An 18,866-nucleotide genomic window follows, 5' to 3' on the forward strand; every position below is an offset into this window, starting at 1 on the left:
TCTATCTTTCAGGCAGAATCAGGCCTTGAGGAGTATGATTTAGCAAATCCCATTAGACTGAAAATAAGGAACTCTCTGAGAATATAGTCAGGTCTGAAATGACTTAATCCATCCTCTCTTTTCTCTGAAAACAAACAAACAAAAAAGACCAGTCTACAGCATCCTTGAAGCAATAGTACGTACTAAAAAGGAGCCAAAGTGAGGATTTCTATCATGTCATTCTATCAGTCTTTTTTCCATGTAGTTTTCTATAGTCAACAAGAGCTAACCAGGCTGGCAGAGGGGAATATTTCAAGTTAAATGAGGAAATACTATAAAAACATATTAGAATGGTGCAAAAGGAGGGTTCAAACATATATGAAACATAGTGTCCATCTTTCTCCCCTTCTACAGTACAGTACTGCCTGAGCTTTTTCTATTACCTCCGGAACTCCACTTCTTAGTGGCATCACTAATGGACCCTATGATGAGTGCTCAAGTGTTTTTTAACTGGTTTTCCTTTGTAGAAGGAGAATCTGACCCTAGGACAACTCAAAGCACTTAATTTAACTCCTGTCATTTCTTCCAGTTTCACATCGCCCATTCTTTCATCAAACACAACATCAGCACAAAATTATAGCACCAAGAAATGCATTGAAGTCACACTATCATACAATATACTGGACAAAAAAATGAGGCAAGGAAATGACCATTAAGCCTAAATTTCTGCTGTTACATTTATAAAATAATCAATCTTCTCTCTTGTTAATTATAAAGAGATATAGCTGGCAGTCATTGGCTATTTTCTGTAATAACTATTTTGTCTGTTTCCTTTAATTTCCTCAATTCAGTCTTCTAAACTTTGCCCAGAATAATACCTTATAAAAGCATACTAATGAAATGTCTCATTAGCTGCTTTCTTTTGTTACTTCTGTCTTGGCAATGCCACTTAGAATTCAAAGTACAGAAACGGCAGTACACCAGCAATTGTGAAGGACTTTGAAAAGCTCTGCATGAAGGGCGCTCTAAAAATTCAGCGCTGAAACTGCAACCTTTACTTGTGACCATAACTGTTATGTTAACAGTGCTTGATGAGAAAATGACATAAGCTGTTTGTTTTTCCACTGAATTTAAGTATTTTTAGATTAGTTTAAAATACACACATGAAAACAACATGTGAATAGAACTCGGGAATACAGTTTTAGCTGACTAAAGCTTAGAATTGTAGTTTAAAATAACCAAAATGATCTAAATTTCTAAAAAAAAGAGCATCATTTCTGGTTTACAAAAACTTGCAAAACATGGGCAGTTTTAACCCTTATTTTATTCCAGTCTTTTCAATGCACTGTAATAAACTTAAAAGTGTTGCGAAGATATGCATTGATTTAAGTATGTTTCTCAATGTAGATTAAATTGAACAAATAGACATGGAAATATAATGTCTTCCCCCTTTCTAAATCACTAAGATACAAAAAATGTTAATTGTTAGATTTCATGTTATTTTCTTCTTCATCTTGAGAGGATTTTCATTACTGAGACAAGAGGCTTGGATTATTGGTTATATTATCGCATTGCCTTTTTACAAAATATTCGGTCTTCAGACAGGACGTAATGTAACGTAAACCAAAAGAATAACCTTTTGTCAACCTGCAATTATGTACTTGCAAAGATTTAAAGTGCAATGCTCAGTCAGAAATTACATCTAGTCTTTCTTGGAATCTGACTGATGATTTCAAGAACCTTAACTGTTGTAGAGATATGTAAGTTATTTTAAGAATAAAAACAATCTCTTACTTGGTCCTCAAAGGAGATTGCCTGGGCAACGTCTCTGGGAAATCCATCAATCACTATACCCTCTTCATCAGGGATCTGCATTAATCTCTGCTTTATCTCAGTTATGGTTGTTTCCTTTCACAGAGAAAAGAAGTCATTTATTTACTATTGTAAAGGAGGTTTTCTTGATGGTGCACATTAATACAGCATGTACAAATCCTTCGAAAGCAAACATTAACACAGGATACGCTGTACCTGAGGGGCCAGTTCTCCAGTAGTAATTATTTTGGCAATTAGACTCCATTTTCTATTGCTGCTTGTGCTGTGGATCTTCTTCCTTAACAATTCACCAACTGATATGTAGTTAAATCCATAACGTTCTGCTATTTTCAAACTCTGTGTTCCTTTACCACTTCCCGGGCCACCTATTGTCAATTATAAGCAAAATATTAAATTAACCTTTCATCTGAAGTACCCAATCACATGTGAAATCTTCACTATCAGCACCAATTTTCCAACCATTATTAGAGCAAATCTTGCAGTTGCATGACTTGTTACCAGCCATTAGAAATGAGTCTCATCTACCTGATCAAAAAGGTAACAGTTTGTAAAATGAAGTAAAAAAAAAAACCCACAAATCTACTTGCGAATTAAAAATAAACTCACTCTTTTAGGCTTGACCTCATTCTAAACCTGTTCCTGGAAAGGAATTTTTCTTGATTTGTAGTAGAGGAACAGACAAATGAACTGGTCCCTTCTTGAACTCTGTGAATCCAAAGATAGAGCCAGATAGTCTGAAGCGTATTCATCTCAGAAAGAATCATACTTGGTTAAATAAGCCAATTAAATCAATGGACTAGTCATGAAATGGAACTAATAAAATCTGCTCCTAAATATGCTTGCATGAGTTTCTGAGGTTTTCTAATTTTAAAATACAGAAAAATATTAAATAATCAGCTGAGATGTTTCCATAGTGATTTGGTACAAGGACTTTTATTGAACCACACATACTTCTGGTATTGATGCTTGAAGCATCTGATAGAGAAGCAATTTGTTAGGTTCAGCTTGCCGGACAACTTGAAGAATAAAGAGACCCTTCAATATAGCACAGGCAGAATAGGTATCAAAATCACAGAAAACAGCTACATTACATAGCAGGGAATGCTGAAGTGAAGGTCAGCTGGACAGCAGAAGCAAGAATGCATGTAAAAAAAAAATCAGACTATGTCTGAACTAAAAGGACACATTATGGTGTGAAGAACAGAGAAACTGGAATCCAGTATGTAATAGGGAATTGTTTTGATAAAAATAGATGTTTATATATAGAAAAGCATATGTTACTGAATAGCATAACAAAGCAAAACCAAAACAAATGTTTTTATATTAATTCCCAACACTAAGTAGCTATATTTTGGGGAATTGTGTGTGAGAACATTGAATTCTATTTCAACAGACAAAGAATTAAGATTTATTAAAAATATGTTTTCTATGAACTTTAAAAAATACGGCAATGCAACGAAAGTAAATTAATACAATGAGCTTCTTGTTAGTAATCATATAACTCTTTCTTAGATTATCTGTATTATTCCCATAAATAGCTTTTAGGCATTTATATAATTAATACAGATTTGACTGCAGGGTAAGCTTTACAATATTTCTTCATATATGGCTATGACACTCCCTGTGTAACCAGGTTCAAACCTGTGCCCCAGTATTACATGTCAGAGAGCTTTTAGTGTAACCAGTAGTCACTAAGAACTCTTCTGTACCCCTGACGCTGTGATGGTAACTCTCCACCTGGCCTTTGTAACTCAGATCGGGACCCATTTGAAGAGAATGCACAGGGAAACTTGCATCTTGTTAAGGTGTTCCTGTACCCTGCCCACAGCTTAGTTATACCCTTGGGAAAAAAAAAGGTTTTATCATTATTCAATTAGTTTAAATAATGCTTAAATCAAGCCAGGTTAAGATAAATGCAAATATAAGTATTTATCCGTAACATCCAACTAGTCAATACAACTACAGATGTTCATAAAACACATAAGCAAAGAAATGAAAGCAAAACTATGTCTTATCTCTGTACAGTAAGGTTACAACTGAAAAATATTTTTCCCTCATTCAGTTCACTTGCTGTTTCTCTCCTAAAAAGGTTTTCTCTCTTCTTTCAGCAGATTATGTTAGGTTTTACAGCTATTCTTCCATTTCAGTTCTTCTAGGTGATCTAGATGAGCTTAGTTTTTTCAGCTTGAACTCTTTCTTTCATAGACAGTTTAGCTATCCTCTTCATTAGAATAAAGGATGTTTCCCTTTTGTAGATAGGCAAGCATCTGATATAGTAGGAATCATCTCCTCCACTAAAGTCGCTACAAAGCAATTCTGCTTTGGTTCTCCCCGCTCCCTTCCCAATGACACGCTCAGCCTTCCCCATGACAAATGCATTTCACCAAACTTTACATTGTGTTTCACTCCTGTATCAAAAAGGTACCTGATACAAATGTTCAAACAAGATAATTCCATGTAGTTTACAGTTTATTACAGGCTCTTGGTAATCTGGAATGATAGTAGGTTTGGAGTAACTGATTCCCAGTGTCTTTTTTCTTATGTAGATGAAAACAACAGCACAAAGAAGTGCAGCTAATTGTTCGATGATTGCTGCCAGTTTGTACAGAGCAGATTTTGCCAGGTGAATGAATAGGATTATTACTCGTTACTGGAATATCTATTCACTCTGTGTAAAGATTTCCATAAGCAACCCTCTCGCTATATATAAAGCCACATATTGCAATCTAATGAGCATAACATATAAATAATGTATCTTATATATGTGTGTGTTTACACATACGTGTAACATTTATTGCTATGAATTTATGTGGCTTTATTTACTGGCAATAATCCTAGCTACTGGAAAAAAGGGGCGGTAGGTTGTGACTGTGCTTCAGAGCAAAGGGTTTATAAAACATACTGGAGCCAATGCTGTGCTTAATTCCTGCAGATATAAAACTTCCAAGGAAGGAAATTCAGTTTATTTCCCTGGAAACTCAAGACAAGTTTGAAATAGACTATGTTGCACCCCAGAAAAAATAAAGATGTAAAACATATATAGGTAACGTAGAAAATTAGAAACAGAAAATTTGACAACAAGGAAAATAGCATCTGCATTCCAGCAGAGATACAAAAGATGCCAGAAAAACAGAACTGTTACTTGAAAAAACATCAGTCTCTGTAAAACCATAAAATAGCTGGAAAAACTTTTTGAAACCAAGTAGATAGACTTTACACTCCTGTTAGGGAGAGCTTTGCTTTGCCATTAAAGAGAAGCAGAAAAAAAAATGTGTAGTTCGGCACTTCTGTTCTTTCAATTTGAATTGCAAGCAGAAAAAAACTAATAAAGTATTTGCTTTAATGTTCATAAACTTCTCATACATTTTGTTTTCTCAATCCAAAAATATCCCTTTATAGCAAGCTGGGATTATCCATTTACAATCTAAGGGGAAACATTCAAGTAATAAAATCAGAGAAAAGTGATAGGACAAAATTACTTCCCACAGCAAATCATTATAATTTATTGAACTATGTATCCATTCCTGACTCTTCGATAAATCATACTGACAAACTGTTCACAAGAAAGGAAAATCAAATCACTTTTGTTTTTCATTCTTTTCACTTATTCTGAGATTATACATTATTCAAGAAAAGCGTGATTATTTTACATATTTCTTAGAAGATGTCTAGACTAGGGAACATTTGTTGCATCTAAAATAATGTTTGCTAACTGGCTACAAGTGAAGATTTCTATGTCCAAGAAGTTTTACTAAAGCAGTTTTTTTAATCTAGTTTTGTCAATGGAAGTTCAAAATTTCAATTTTGCTTATATTGTTGTAAATTCAAAATACATTCATGTAATAATAAGATTTCTGAAAAGACTTAGGATTTTAAAATCTAGCTGTGGACTGGATTTAACAAATCAATGGGCCAGGCACCAGCTGACAGCACTATCTTTGATCTATCCTTTAAACTTTGATTATAAAAGGAAGAAGTATTCTTTTAATATTAACTAATATTTTTAATTAAGTGCAGTTTAAAAACATGCTGAACTACGGGGCTAATGACAGCAGGTAATTCATTTTTTAAGATCTTTGTATTCAGGCTGTATCAATAGTACAAACGTGTTTGTCAAAATATGTTAGGAAGCACATTTTTAAACACAATCTAGTTTCCTAGTGTTATAATGCCTTAGAAACTTAATTTTCCAGTGATTCATACGTGTGCCATCCTGGCTAGTTCCAACTGATTTTTCTAAAATCCAGTCACATACTCACTTTGCAGCATTATAGCTTTACATTCCACCAGAAGACTTTTCTGCAAACACAGAAAAAGAACAAAACTCCCACCTTTATAAGTGAGTTCTCTTTTGCCTTGGAGCCACCCGGTTCATTATAAGGATGATAGATTTCATAAAGCAAAGAAGTTGTAAAAACCTTCATGGAAGCATTAAAAAGATCTTGGGCTAATGCATTATTAAAGAAAAGTTCACCTATAATATGCGAAGCAGAAGACAGGTCTTTAACTTCTATTCATTTCGGTCCCCAACAATGAATGGGACCGGTACCATCTGAGCTAGGCAGTATGGTTAGTTATCACTAGTTAGACACAAATACCTTGCTTAACTGAAGTTTTTGCTGGCATTTTATGCAAACAGAAAAATATGCAACACATTTTTTGTGTACGATATTTGTCTCTTGAAATTAATAGTACACTTTTTTCATTTTCTCTCTTTCATTCAGTATATTAGTTACTCTTTTATTCTTTCCAGTGTGTGGTTTTATGTGCTTTCTCAATAGAAAGTTGAATTTGGGAGAAATTTTCTTGATACTGTAAAATATTGGACAATAGCTGCTAAGCTACATATAGTATTGTGTTTCTATCAGATCACACTATAATAGACAGATTCAGAGAAACTCAGTTGGAAAATAAACCCGAAATAGCCTCTGTGGAATGTTTACAATGTTCCCTATATAAATGAGGGAAAAGAAAAGCTCTGCAAAATCCATGGTCTGTTCGCTATATGCTGGCTTTCAAGGATTTCACTTCAAATACCCCTGCACTCAGTTCCAGAGGTGAAAGCCAATCTCTCTTTATCTCACCTAGATCAAACCTTCATTCATCACTCTACTGCAATAGAGCTACATGGATTTCAATGCATTAAGAGCCTTCTGTGGTCACTGAAAAGGAGCCAGTTTTTCTCCTTTATGAAAAGGAAGGCTAGCTTAATTAATTAGGACAAAAGAAAGGCATGTGTTATTTCTCCATCTAATGCAAGCTTTATAGTTCAACGGTGCATGGAGAGATTTGCATGTTGAAATTTGTAATTCCGAAACAAAAGATTAAGAAAATTCAAATGCCTAAGCAATTTTTTTGGCATACCACAAATATCTAGAAAAATCCCTGGTTTTCTCTTTTCAATATATTCCAATATCACATTTCCGAGAACTGCCGGATGCAGAGCCTAGAGGACTTGTTGTTCTTAGACATCCCAGTCTATAGTACGGAGAAGACATTTCTATTCTCTTTTACTATACTACATACTATTCTCTGTTATGGAAGCAATATCTCTCTTTAATATGAATAAGGCTTTATAGACTAAAAATGTGATTCTCCATCACCTGGCACCTGTGCTGTAATTATTTAAACAGTCCAGAGAATCAGAGAATTAGGCCTGGCAGTAAAATTTCAAAAGACAACTATCCCAGATGACAAGGAAACTAACTCAAAGAACTTAAATTCAGAAACAGAATAAAACGTTGATTTAGACTTAAACTGCAGCCAGTTCTTAATAAACAGTATGCTTGTCTGAGGCTGGAAAGTACGAGTTGCTTAGAAAGGGCACTAAACAGCACACAAGAGAGAACTTGCGGAGACAGCACAATTTAACTAATGCTAACTGATCGCTCACTCTCCCTGAAGTTGGCACAGGATTCATTCACCAAATAGATCTAGGGATTAATTTATCAATGCAATGGACTAGTGACCATGTACCCTAAGTCCAGCTGGACACACCGATCAGTTTTCAAGGTTCTAAATACAGAGGACAACAGTTCCCTGTCACCTTTTTAAGCTGGCTTATCCAATATTTTTAAATATCCTTTTTTGTGAGCAGCTTTGAGTACATCTACGATAGTGTTTTAGCTCCGATGCGGAGCATGCTTTGGAAGAGCACTTTGGTTCACATGGTGGAGCTGTCTTGAAATGCATGAGCCGGGTTTGTTTTAGATTAAATCAAACTGGCAGATGTGCTCCATAAGCAAACCATGAGCTCTCCAGCTGCTAACAGGCATCCAGTCTACGGAACATGACCACAGGTGCTCACTGTAATCCCTAAAATGCTTACAGTTGGGATGCTATATCCTCAGCACTAACAACTTCACTTTCTGATACACTCTAATTGGGCTGCACCACTTGCTACAGCAGATGGAAAAATTGTACATATACATATAGGCATTCAATGCATTTGCAGTACAAATAAAAAGGCAAAGTAACAAAGATAAAATCTTGTCAAAATGACTCTGCCTTCATACCTATGACAAGGATAATTTTTGGTCGAGGTCTTGCAGGATCAAACACATCGTACTCCTCAATTAGCTCAGCAGTTTCAGAGAGGTCGGTGTCACTTTCTATCGAAAACTGTTGGATTGGAGGGAGTCGGTCATACCGTCGGTATGGGAAGTTAGAATTATCAGGCATCACTGTAAAATAGTAAGATAAACTGGGAATTGTGGAAATACACAGAAAACTCAAAATCTATCGTGTACACAGATTTAAATAAGTATAATAAACAAACATAAGTATAAATATCTCCTAATTTTACAATGTGCTTGCTGTTACTATAGTAAATATTCCTTGCCTCTATTTAGCCGATTTGTTACATTGGAACCACTAGGAGTCAAGTTTTCTTTGGTGTTTCTTTACAAGCATGTCAGCTTTTCTGTGAAAATCTGCCAATAGCACCCCGAGTTCAGCAGTGGCCTCTGAGAAGAAAAGCCTTGTATTGTGCAGATAACCTGTACTATCAAGCAGAACTCTTCTGGTGATACATGTTGTACACAGAGACAGAGATAGTATTCTTGCTAATTAGTTTAATGAAATGCTGGATGGCAAGGAAGAATAACTATGGCAACTGAAAGATGAGCTAATTACTCTTTGTTAACATTACAAATAAAATAATTACAGGTATTGGTATGACATTTGCTTAGATTTTATGAGACGCACCTTTTTCTAAGAGTTTATCATTTACATTCTATTTAGTAAATTAGCATATAGCTCCAATATAAACTAGAAAAACAACCTAGTGTAACTGCATTGAAGTTAGTATGTATGTCATCCATAAGGACCAACTAAAAATATAAGCCAAGTGCACTGAGTCAACTTTGCCCCTATCTTTGCAACTGGTTTAGGTAGGATACAAGGAATCTCTCCGCTAATCTGTTAAACATTTACACAGCAAACATCCATCATTAGGCTGCAAAATGATTGCAATTGCCTCTCCTGCATAGCATCCGTTATGGGAGAAGAAAAACAAATGCCAAAACGCAAGAAAACAGAATCCTTGAGTCCTTTGCCTAAGGAAAATCAGAATGAGGCATGATCTGCTATAGAAGTAAGTATAAAATAATTCAGTAGTGGATGTCAAACTAGCCACAGTACAAGAAATACAATCATTTTTATACTTAATACATTACCATTCCTGAAAAAAGACCTTCTGGATTGTCCGCCATTGAGTGGAGGCAGGGTCTTCTTTTCTGGGCTGACAAAAGTGTCCCATTTCACTTTTTCTGACCCTCCAAGCTCTTTCACTTTCTGCAAACAGCTTTCCAAATATTCAATTGGGTCATCTGGTTTGTAACACATTAATCCATTCAACAGACTCTGCAACGTAAGATCAGAAATACACACTATAATGATAGATGCCAGGAAAAAACAAGCACTTTTACTTTGAATTTTACTTTACACAGAGAAACCCCATATTCCTTGTATATTCAGACTCTCCATTTCAAGCCAATGCGTGAGAGTGAGGCCTGCAAAAATCGTATGATTTTGGTTTGCCAATGTCACAAAAATGATTCAGAACAGGAAGCTTGTGGCTGTGTCTTTGTATTTGTCTGTTTGCACTGTAATAAAAACTGAAAACAGTAAAAAAGTTCCCTACATTTTTCTTAGAACTACCACTGCCAAATATACGCAGAGCAGTGCACAAGCTAGATAGCCCCAAAAGTTAAATATTCTGTGTGGCCTATTAGATTACTAAAACATATCTTTTCCCTAAAGACCAGTGCACCCACAAGTATCTTATCCATATTCTTGAGTCAACACTTACACAAATAATGAAAAAAAGATTTTTAAAAATCACGAGGAATACTCAAATATCATCTTGATCAGTATTGGAAGAAAACCCCAAACCCGAAGTTTATAGGTGCTTCCAGATTTAATTGACCAGAACTTCCCAGCCATTAGAAAACCCCTGCCTACAGTATCAATTCTGCACCCATCATACCTATGACCATTATGGGGAGCGTGGAAGAAGGAATGCCAGGCTCTCCTCTGACACATGGTAATTGATTTTCCTTGACAAAGTGAGACATAAGTCATCATCTCACCTCTCCACAAGACAACTGCATCCAACCTTCTCTTAACAATAAATGTCTTTCAGGATGCTTTCTGTTCCTTCGTGCTTTTCCTAATTTTTGTGCAAATAAACTTGAGGGTCACAGTTGGTATTAGTAATAAACATAAAGAGCTCCAATTCAGGATTTGCTCAGTTATCTGTTATCTACAGTTTATGCAATAATTGTTATTTACACACATTTGAATTTATAAAATAGGATATCATTTCTATGCATCTATGCCTTTATTATACTACTTAACCGATCACAGCAACTGGCCATATATTTTTGCAGAAGATATGCACCATTTTTTAAAAATTGCTAGCTCAAGCTTTGAGCCTCTACAGAAAAACAGTTTTGTCTGCATCTCTTGTTAAACCATTCACATTCTAAACGTGTTAGTAAGACGTTAGCATGGTCTATGTCCTGCAATTTTGAAATACATAAAAAAATGTTTAGCTTCAGAACAGACCAAGGAAAATACGTATGTGTCTCTGTGTGTGTTTTATATAGATGGCAGGATGTCTGATTCGGGAAAAAAAAAAAAAAAAAAAAGCCACATTGCACAGAGAAGTAATCACCAACCATTAGCAGCAGGTAACTTGTAGGAAGCTAAACACAACCTCACTAAACAGTTGTGGGTTTTTAGTTCCCCCAGAGCGATGAAAATCTGGAGGAGACCTGAAAGATAACCCCCGCCTGAATTCCTCGGCAGAGCGGCCCCGGGGGTCCTTTGCCCTGCGTACACACAAGTTCGCTCCCTCCCCAGGCGGCTGAAGGAGGGCGGCCGCGGCCACCCGCAGCGCCGCGGAGGGGCGCGGCCGCCCGGCTGCCTGCGCGCCCGCGGAGGCTGACGGCAGGTGGGCAGCAGGGCGCCGCTCCCCCGCCGGCTCCGCGGGCGGCAGCTCCCACCCCGACCCGCGGGGCGCTGCCGGGCGGCCCCGGCAGCCGCGGTCGCCCGGCAGCGCCCCCCGGCCCGGGGCGGCGGCCAGCCCTCCGCGGCGCGGCTCTCCGCGCAAGGTACGCGCGCCGCAGCCTCTGGCCGCTCCGTCCTTCCAGCCACCTTCAGCCCGCTGTCCGCCGCGGGGTCCCAGCGCGGAGCACCCGCCCGACGGGGCGGAAAACGCTCCCCCCCCCCCCTCCGCCTCGCCTACCTCGAAAAGCTGCGGGATCTCCCTGCGGGCCAGATACTCCTTCGCCTCGCCGGCGCTCATACCGCCAGCCGGGGACGGGGGCGCCGGCGGGGCGCGGGTGGGCAGCGCCGAGCCCCGCGCACGGCACGGCGCGGCGGTGCAATGCGGGAGCCGCGGCGAGGCTTCCGCGGGCGGGCGAGCCGGGGCGGGAGGGAGGAGGGAGGCAGGCTGCCCGCCTCCCCGTCCCCGCTGCACGGAGGGAGCGAGAGCACGTTTTCCCCCCGGCGGGGAGGAAGAGCGTGCGCAGGCTGCCGGGGAAAGTTTCAGGGGGTGCCTGCGGTGAGGCACCCGAGCGGAGGCGGGGAGGGGTTGTGCCCGGCTGCGAGCCGCGGGCAGGGTGCCCCGGGAGAGATCGGACGCCGGCTCCCCGGGAGGCACCGTCTGCTTTTGCCGTCCTCAGGCGCACCCCGCATGCTGGGAGGGCTGTGGCAGCGACTGCGGGGAGGGAGGGCTGTCCACGGGTGTAGCGCAGAGGTGGTGGAAGCTTCCCGGTATATGCGCGCTCTGCCCTTGGCATCGTTTTTTGGCGTTTTGAGGAGCGAGGCATTTCATATGCTTTGGGCTGGTAAAAGGCCATGAACTATGATCACTCATGAGCATCTATGATCTGTGATCGTTGGGTCACAGGAAGGGACCTGAAGACACCTGTGGTCCAACCTCCTGCTCAGAGCAAGGGCAGCTCTTGAGGTCAGACCAGGTTGCTCAGGGCTTTATCTAGTCTCATCTTGCAAAACCTCCAAGGAAAGAAGCGGCCTCTCTGGGCAAGCTGTGCTTGGCTGGCCTTGTGGTGAAAAAGGGTTTTCTTCTATTCAGTTAGCATGTCCCTTGTCTCAATTTGTCTCTTGCCCACCATCGCACCATTGTGAAGAGCCTGGCTCCACCTTCATGAAAACCTCCTCACAAGCATTGGAGAGCTGCTATTATGTCCCCTCTAAGTCTGCTACAGGCTGAACAAGCCCAGCTCCCTCAGCCTCTCCTCAAGGGCAAGTGCTCTCATCCCTGACCATCTTTGTGGCTGTCCACTCAACTCACTCCAGTTTATCAACATCTCTGTTTTACTGGGGAGCCCAAAATGGGATGCATTACTCTAGATGTGCACTGAGGAGTGCCAAGTAAGAGGTAGCTTCTGTGATATTCTGTAGCATACTGGCAGTCTGAGTAGATTATTTCAGTTGCTTAATTGTCCTGTATCAAGTCTGATGTTCCAATTAGATTTTAATTTTGTTGATTATCTTTTCTAACACAACATCCATGTAGTTTCACTGATGCACACCCTAACAGAAATAGATTACATAAGTGCAAGCTTATGAACAACAGTGAGCAACTGCTTTCCGTATCTCAGTATTTTTCAGAAATAGGATAGGTCTTCTCAGGAGTCTTTTTAAGAAGCTTTTCCCCCTTGTGTGTTATTTGTGGATCAATATCAGTTTGATGAGCTTCTCCCTCTCAGCTGCAGCCATGTTCCTTGTTTTGCTGCTTCTGTGGTTAAACTGCCCTCTTTTTCCTGGGCCCTGCCTCCAGCTTTTTATGTAGACACTTTTCTTTCTCCTGGAGAGGCTTCCAGTCCTTGTTCATTCCCCAAACTGATAAACGCTGCCCCAGGGGCAGTCCCATGATCTTCTGACAAACTGGACTGGAAGGTTTTCCAAGTCATCCAGTTATTCCCAGCAGCTTCCACTTGAAGGGCAGCCACTGATGTGCCTTCGCAGCAGTCCACTGATGGATGGCCTGTTCTCCACTTCAGCCGAAGTATCTCTGGAAAGAAGTTTGGATTAGACAGCTTAAGATCCTTTCCAGCTCCATTTTCTATGAATCCAGTGGTGTCCACTTAGGGAAGCTGCAGTAATGTCACTGAATTGGCACTTCTGATACGTTTAAGGAAGACCTCAGTCTTCGCTGGAGAGTTTAATCAGCGTTCATCTGCAGTCTTATCCTCCCATGAACTCTGGATGTGGCTTTAACCCCACTTTCTCTTGCTAAGTTTTTAATACATTCAAAAGTAAATTCATTGAAGAGCACAGTATCTTAATCTTGATTGAGTAAAAAATAGAGTAGGCTCCAATGTCCTAATCAAAAGATATGAGATATAATTGCTTTTAAAAGACCTTAAATGAAGCTTGACAAGAGGAAGACTGAATTAAATTAAATAGATGTTTTCTTAAAATAAGAACTTTCCTAAGGAGGGCTAATGGAAATGGAAGATGCCATTCTATTTAGGAAGACAGAGCTGTGGTTTTGGCATTTTGTGGTTTTATTTTTTTTTTTTTAGTTTATACAAAAAAATTCAGCTGTATTATCATTGTCTCAGGCAAATTCCATTTATAGGCTTTCAAAATATATGTTTTTATATATTGAACACTTACGGGTAAATTAGTGTCTCACCCAATGTACTGGATTGATAGAGAAAAATATTTCCTTTCACATGCTTTCCATGGCATCTTCCTCAGGAATGTGAAAAATTTTTGTGTAAAGTCTTGTCTGAGATGTTTGGTTTTTACTGTAGGCTCCCAGGCATTTTGCTCAGTTAGATAATGCTAACAGAAAATAAAAATTCTGACTGTTCTGCCATAAAACTATTATCATTATGGACACCTAAATTATTGTTCAAAAAAAGAGTGATTTCAAGCTAATCTGATTTTTGTTGCACAAAATCAAATTCTATGTTGCAGAAATTACCACCTCAGAAAAAATATGGCCATTTAGGAAATCTGTCAGACTGATTGTGTGAAATGTATCTGGAAAGGATATTTTTGGATCTAATAATATGGTACCTCCTTCTAGAAGTAATTTGTTATGCATTTGCTTTGGCAAAATCCTCATATTGAAACAGGGTCACTGGTGGATGCTTCTCAAAGGCTCTGAAGAACATCGGCAGCAAAGGATTAAGAATATATTAACTAAGTGGGCATACAAAGCTGAGTTATTTGTCATTTCAGGTACGTAGGTAACGTAAAGGCAGCTGTTAGGAGGTTAGCTGTTTGTCATTTAGCAGTATCTGATCAAGAGTGTGGATGGAAATGAAGTGTTCTTACTGCCTTAGAAAATAACACAGGATGCAAAAAAAGTTCACAGAAATGGGAACGTGGATTTGAACTCCCATTCCTGAAGGTACGGGCAGCTCTTCATGGTACTGGGGTGAGGCTGAAGGATCACTGTGGTTATACTTCCACCACTTCCTACCTCTTCTGGAGGGGAAGAAGCTACAGTAGAAAGAACAAAATTTTGCTATCAAAGTGATAACATTTCTGGAAATTAATCTTGAAAACTTCTTATGGATCCTGTACCATTGGGCTGATTCCATTCTCATTCTTGGTGGCTCCTCCAGTAACTACATGAAGCTGAACTAATATGAAATTAGTATGGGATCAGCTGGAATATGCTATTGTGGGCCTTTTCTTCTTGGTTAAACCAATTGCCTAACATCCATAGCCTTCAGTCAAAGCTTAATTAGGTTCTATGTTTTCAAAATCACTTCAGAATCCCCCAGTATTTTATAAGAGTCTTCTAGTTTTTTGTCTAGTGCCTGTTCAAGCACCAGTGGCTGGCATTTTTCACATAAGCTGCTGCTCTGCTAGGTGTCTTTATTAAATCAGAACCGATGTCCTTGGATTGATGCACTTACACAGGTTGATGCAAGATATGTGGACAGTTTGAATTTGTAGATTCTGTAAGTAAAACAATTGTGTGTAGCCTTTTTAATAGAATATGCTGAATTATATGCTTGTGATCCAGAAATAATATGCATTTTAATGTAAATGCAGAACTTATTTGCAGCCCCATATTGTGCCTAGTGTGGTGTAAATTAATCCAAGATTGCTAAAACGATCTTTCCATTTTAATGAGAAACCTGTTTCTAAACTCTTTTGCTAAACCTTTTTTTCTTTTCTACTGATATCTGAACAGGTTACTTAAGTGAATTAAGTCACTAATTGAAAGGTAGTGAAAAACCTACCTAGAAAAATCTAATCTCTGGATCTAATTTTCACTGAGTCGTAGAACTGCCATTTTGTATAACTTTTGAGGACACCAAGATGAATAAAACCTGGGAGGGAAGAAAGAAGATTGTGCCGCTTAGAAGTTTGAGGATGCATATTTCGATCTGCTGAGAAAAAAAATAATTAAAAAATGCTATGACCAAGTCACTCTTTAACCTCTGTTTTGATAAACTAAATAGCCATGGCTTTTATTTTCCAATTACAGAGTAATCATTCTTGTGACCCTTCCCTGAACTCTTTCCAATTTATCAGCAGGCATCTTCAGCGAAGGCATCAAACAGGACACACTGTTCCAGAAACAGTCACACCAGTGCCAGGTACCGATGTGATTCAGCCTGCCTATAACATCCTCACAGCCCTCATTCTGTTGTTTTCACGCTGATGGACTGAATTTGTGCGCTAGCCTTGGTGTTGCAATGGCGTTCACCTTTAGCTGGTTATCTAGCAGACTCCCAGCAGCTCTGCTTTCCACTCTGTTTTCTCACATAGATTCCTCCACTCTAGGATCAACACCTGCTCTTTATTCTTTGGTGTATGAATCCATATATTTGCTTGCAGCCCATTTACCAAGAAATCAGCGTGCTCAGTACCAATGAACTGTCCCCTTTGTGAGTTACCACTTCCCTAGTCTCTGTTATCTGCCTGTGGTACCAGTGATTTTCTTTTTTTTTTTTGATAATCAATAAAACTGTTACACAGCATGTAGCCACAACAGTTCCCATGGGACCAAACCAGAAACTCACCTAATATTTCCCATTTACACTTCACTTTTGAGACCAGTCAATTAGTCATTAAATAGATGTGCATTAATTTTGATTCATTCAGGTTTCCGAAACAAAATATCCTGCAGCACTAAATAAATGCCATCTGATCAGGACTTTTTTCTTCATCAGCCAAAACAAACCCTCTTGAACAAGTATCGGTGGATAGATCTGAGAGGATCTGTTTTTCAAAAACTGGCATTGAGTAGCATTAATTAAATTCCATATAAACTATATTCCGGTATGTTCTTATCGGTTCTGTTTTTTCATGAAGTTCCATTTTAGATGGACAGGCCTATAATTCCCTATGCCACCACCCTTTTAAAATACTAGTCTAACATATTCCCAGAATGCAAATATTTGAAGGGCTCTTAGAGGCCCAAAATGTCCTTTCCAGCTGTTTTAAAACTCTGATACAACTTATCCAAATATGCAGATTTATTCAGTTGTTTTTAGTGGATACTATTTATAAAACTTACCTGACTACAATTGTAATGGAGAATGTTTCATCATCATCCTGTGGTATAATTACATAATCTGATTATTTCTCTGTATACAGAACAGAAATATTTAGTGAAGTCTTCCAATTGTTTTTGTTATATCTATGCAAGCATATTCCAATAATATTGTTAGGATCCTTTTCTTTCTTCTATTCAGAAAAACAGCTCTTTTAAATGCTGTTTCACCAGTCTGACCATTGGGGTTTCTGTCATTTTGTTTCCCTTCTCATTTTTTTTTACAGTTCTTAAATCTCTTACATATATTTCTTGCAGCTTCTAGTATTTGTTACAGATGTTCTTCTTATTCTTATGTATCTTTATTTTCAAGCCAAATTGCTTTTTAATCAGTGCTGTCTTCTTTTTTTTCAGTCATAGGTTGTTAGTGTTTTGGCTGTTTTTTTAGCATTTCTTAAATAATTCCCAATTATCATGCATATTTTTCTGTTTAAGTCCTTTTCCTTGATCTGGCTCATAATGATTAGATAGTATGAGGATATTGTACAGGCATTATGTAACTTAATAAATTCAAGGTTGCCACCTCAGGAAGTCCTTAAGCCTCTGCGAGATGGAAGGCAGGAGATCCTGTAGAGGTTTTCCTTGTTCTTAACTCAGTCCCTAAGAGGGCTGGTCACTATTGGTGAGAACAGAGACTGGGGGCTTACACAGACTTTCAGTCTGATCCATTACAGCTTGATGCTTTTTGCTTTTATTTTATGTCACTTAAACTGAAATTCCATCCCCTTCCACCCCCAATGTTATAGAAATTACTTTTTGGGAGGATTATTTTATTTTCCTCAGTTACCATTTTTCAGTAACTGATTAATAAACACTCCAAATCATTTGATACTGAATTTTCAATGACTTAGAAATGCTGTGTTATTTTTTTCCAATAAAGTCTTAATTTCCTTGCCTTTTCATCCTAAGGATCCAACTACAGATTTTAAGGTTTTAATCTATGAATTGTCCCCAAACAGATACTGACAATAAAGCAATTTCAGTTCATCTCATTTACTCTTTATGAACTAAGGAAATTTGGGTAGCTGTAGAAAAAAAAAACCCACAAAGAAACACAGCAAAATTCAGTTAATAAAATAGGCTTGAACTGAATAATGACTTGTGGGTGGTGGTGGTGGGAATAGAAAAGAATTCAAGCACAGCTATTAGACTTCATCTTGGGAATGCTATGGAGCATAAGATTGTTAGAAAGTATGAGTCCCTGCTACTTATCATTTGGGTTTTATTTCAGTGGTATAATGGACCAGTGCGTTACAACATTTTTTCTATAACCTGTTATTCAGTCATACAGTGAAAATCTTCCCTACTTGAAAATCACCTTGATACAAAGTACAGCTCTTGAAAAGATAAGCCTCTCGATTTTTTTTTTTAATAGAAAGCTAAATGAATTGAAAGTAATGCCAACTTCCTATATGAAGGGCTTAGAAGAGTCATATAATGATTTCAGGGATTGCTTACACCGAGAAACCTTCAACATTTTTTGATACTTATATCTTTACAGTGGCACAACACATTGTGATGTCAAGTCATAGGGAAAAAGGTGCGACTTAGTTTGATACCTTTTTTTTTTACCTAGGATCAAGAAGGACTCCTGACTGGGCTTTTTTCAAGTAGGAAAGGACCCATAGGACATTTACAAATACAGATTTTTGTTTCACTGTAGTCAAACAAAAACACTATTAATTTTGTTCAGGTTGTATATGTATGCCAAAGAATAAAATAAATGTTAAGAAGAAAATCTTATTTTGTGACATGGCAATTTTTTTAGAATTAGGATTCACAATGGAATAACGTTGGCATGTGCTCTTGTTGAGAGTGATTATGGCAATAAGTGTAGTATTCTGGTAAAAAGTGAAGAGTCACCTATTTCCATGTTCAGTGTGTATTCAGTATTCACCACAAAGCAGTAGCTGTCAAAATGTCGGTCAGCCACTGGTGTTTGTTGTTTCGTTGTTAAAGAACTTAGTTTCTTTAGAGCTAAAGCTCTGTTTGT

The 18,866-nt window shown here is 38.5% G+C and overlaps 1 protein-coding gene across 1 annotated transcript in view; it reads right to left on the reverse strand.

Moving 5' to 3' along the window:
• The window catches only part of AK5 (adenylate kinase 5), a 95,647-nt gene extending 84,024 nt beyond the window's left edge, over positions 1–11,623 (reverse strand). The window contains exons 1-5 of the mRNA XM_050901011.1: positions 11,564–11,623; positions 9,489–9,675; positions 8,328–8,495; positions 2,008–2,177; positions 1,774–1,887 (exon numbers count right to left, since the gene is read on the reverse strand). Coding sequence (XP_050756968.1) covers positions 1,774–1,887; positions 2,008–2,177; positions 8,328–8,495; positions 9,489–9,675; positions 11,564–11,623 — 699 coding nt within the window. The remainder of the gene's footprint in view (positions 1–1,773; positions 1,888–2,007; positions 2,178–8,327; positions 8,496–9,488; positions 9,676–11,563) is intronic.
• Positions 11,624–18,866: the final 7,243 nt, after the last annotated feature.

Source organism: Gymnogyps californianus, chromosome 8, assembly GCF_018139145.2.
Source record: "Gymnogyps californianus isolate 813 chromosome 8, ASM1813914v2, whole genome shotgun sequence".
In the NCBI taxonomy this organism is placed as follows: Eukaryota; Metazoa; Chordata; class Aves; order Accipitriformes; family Cathartidae; genus Gymnogyps; species Gymnogyps californianus.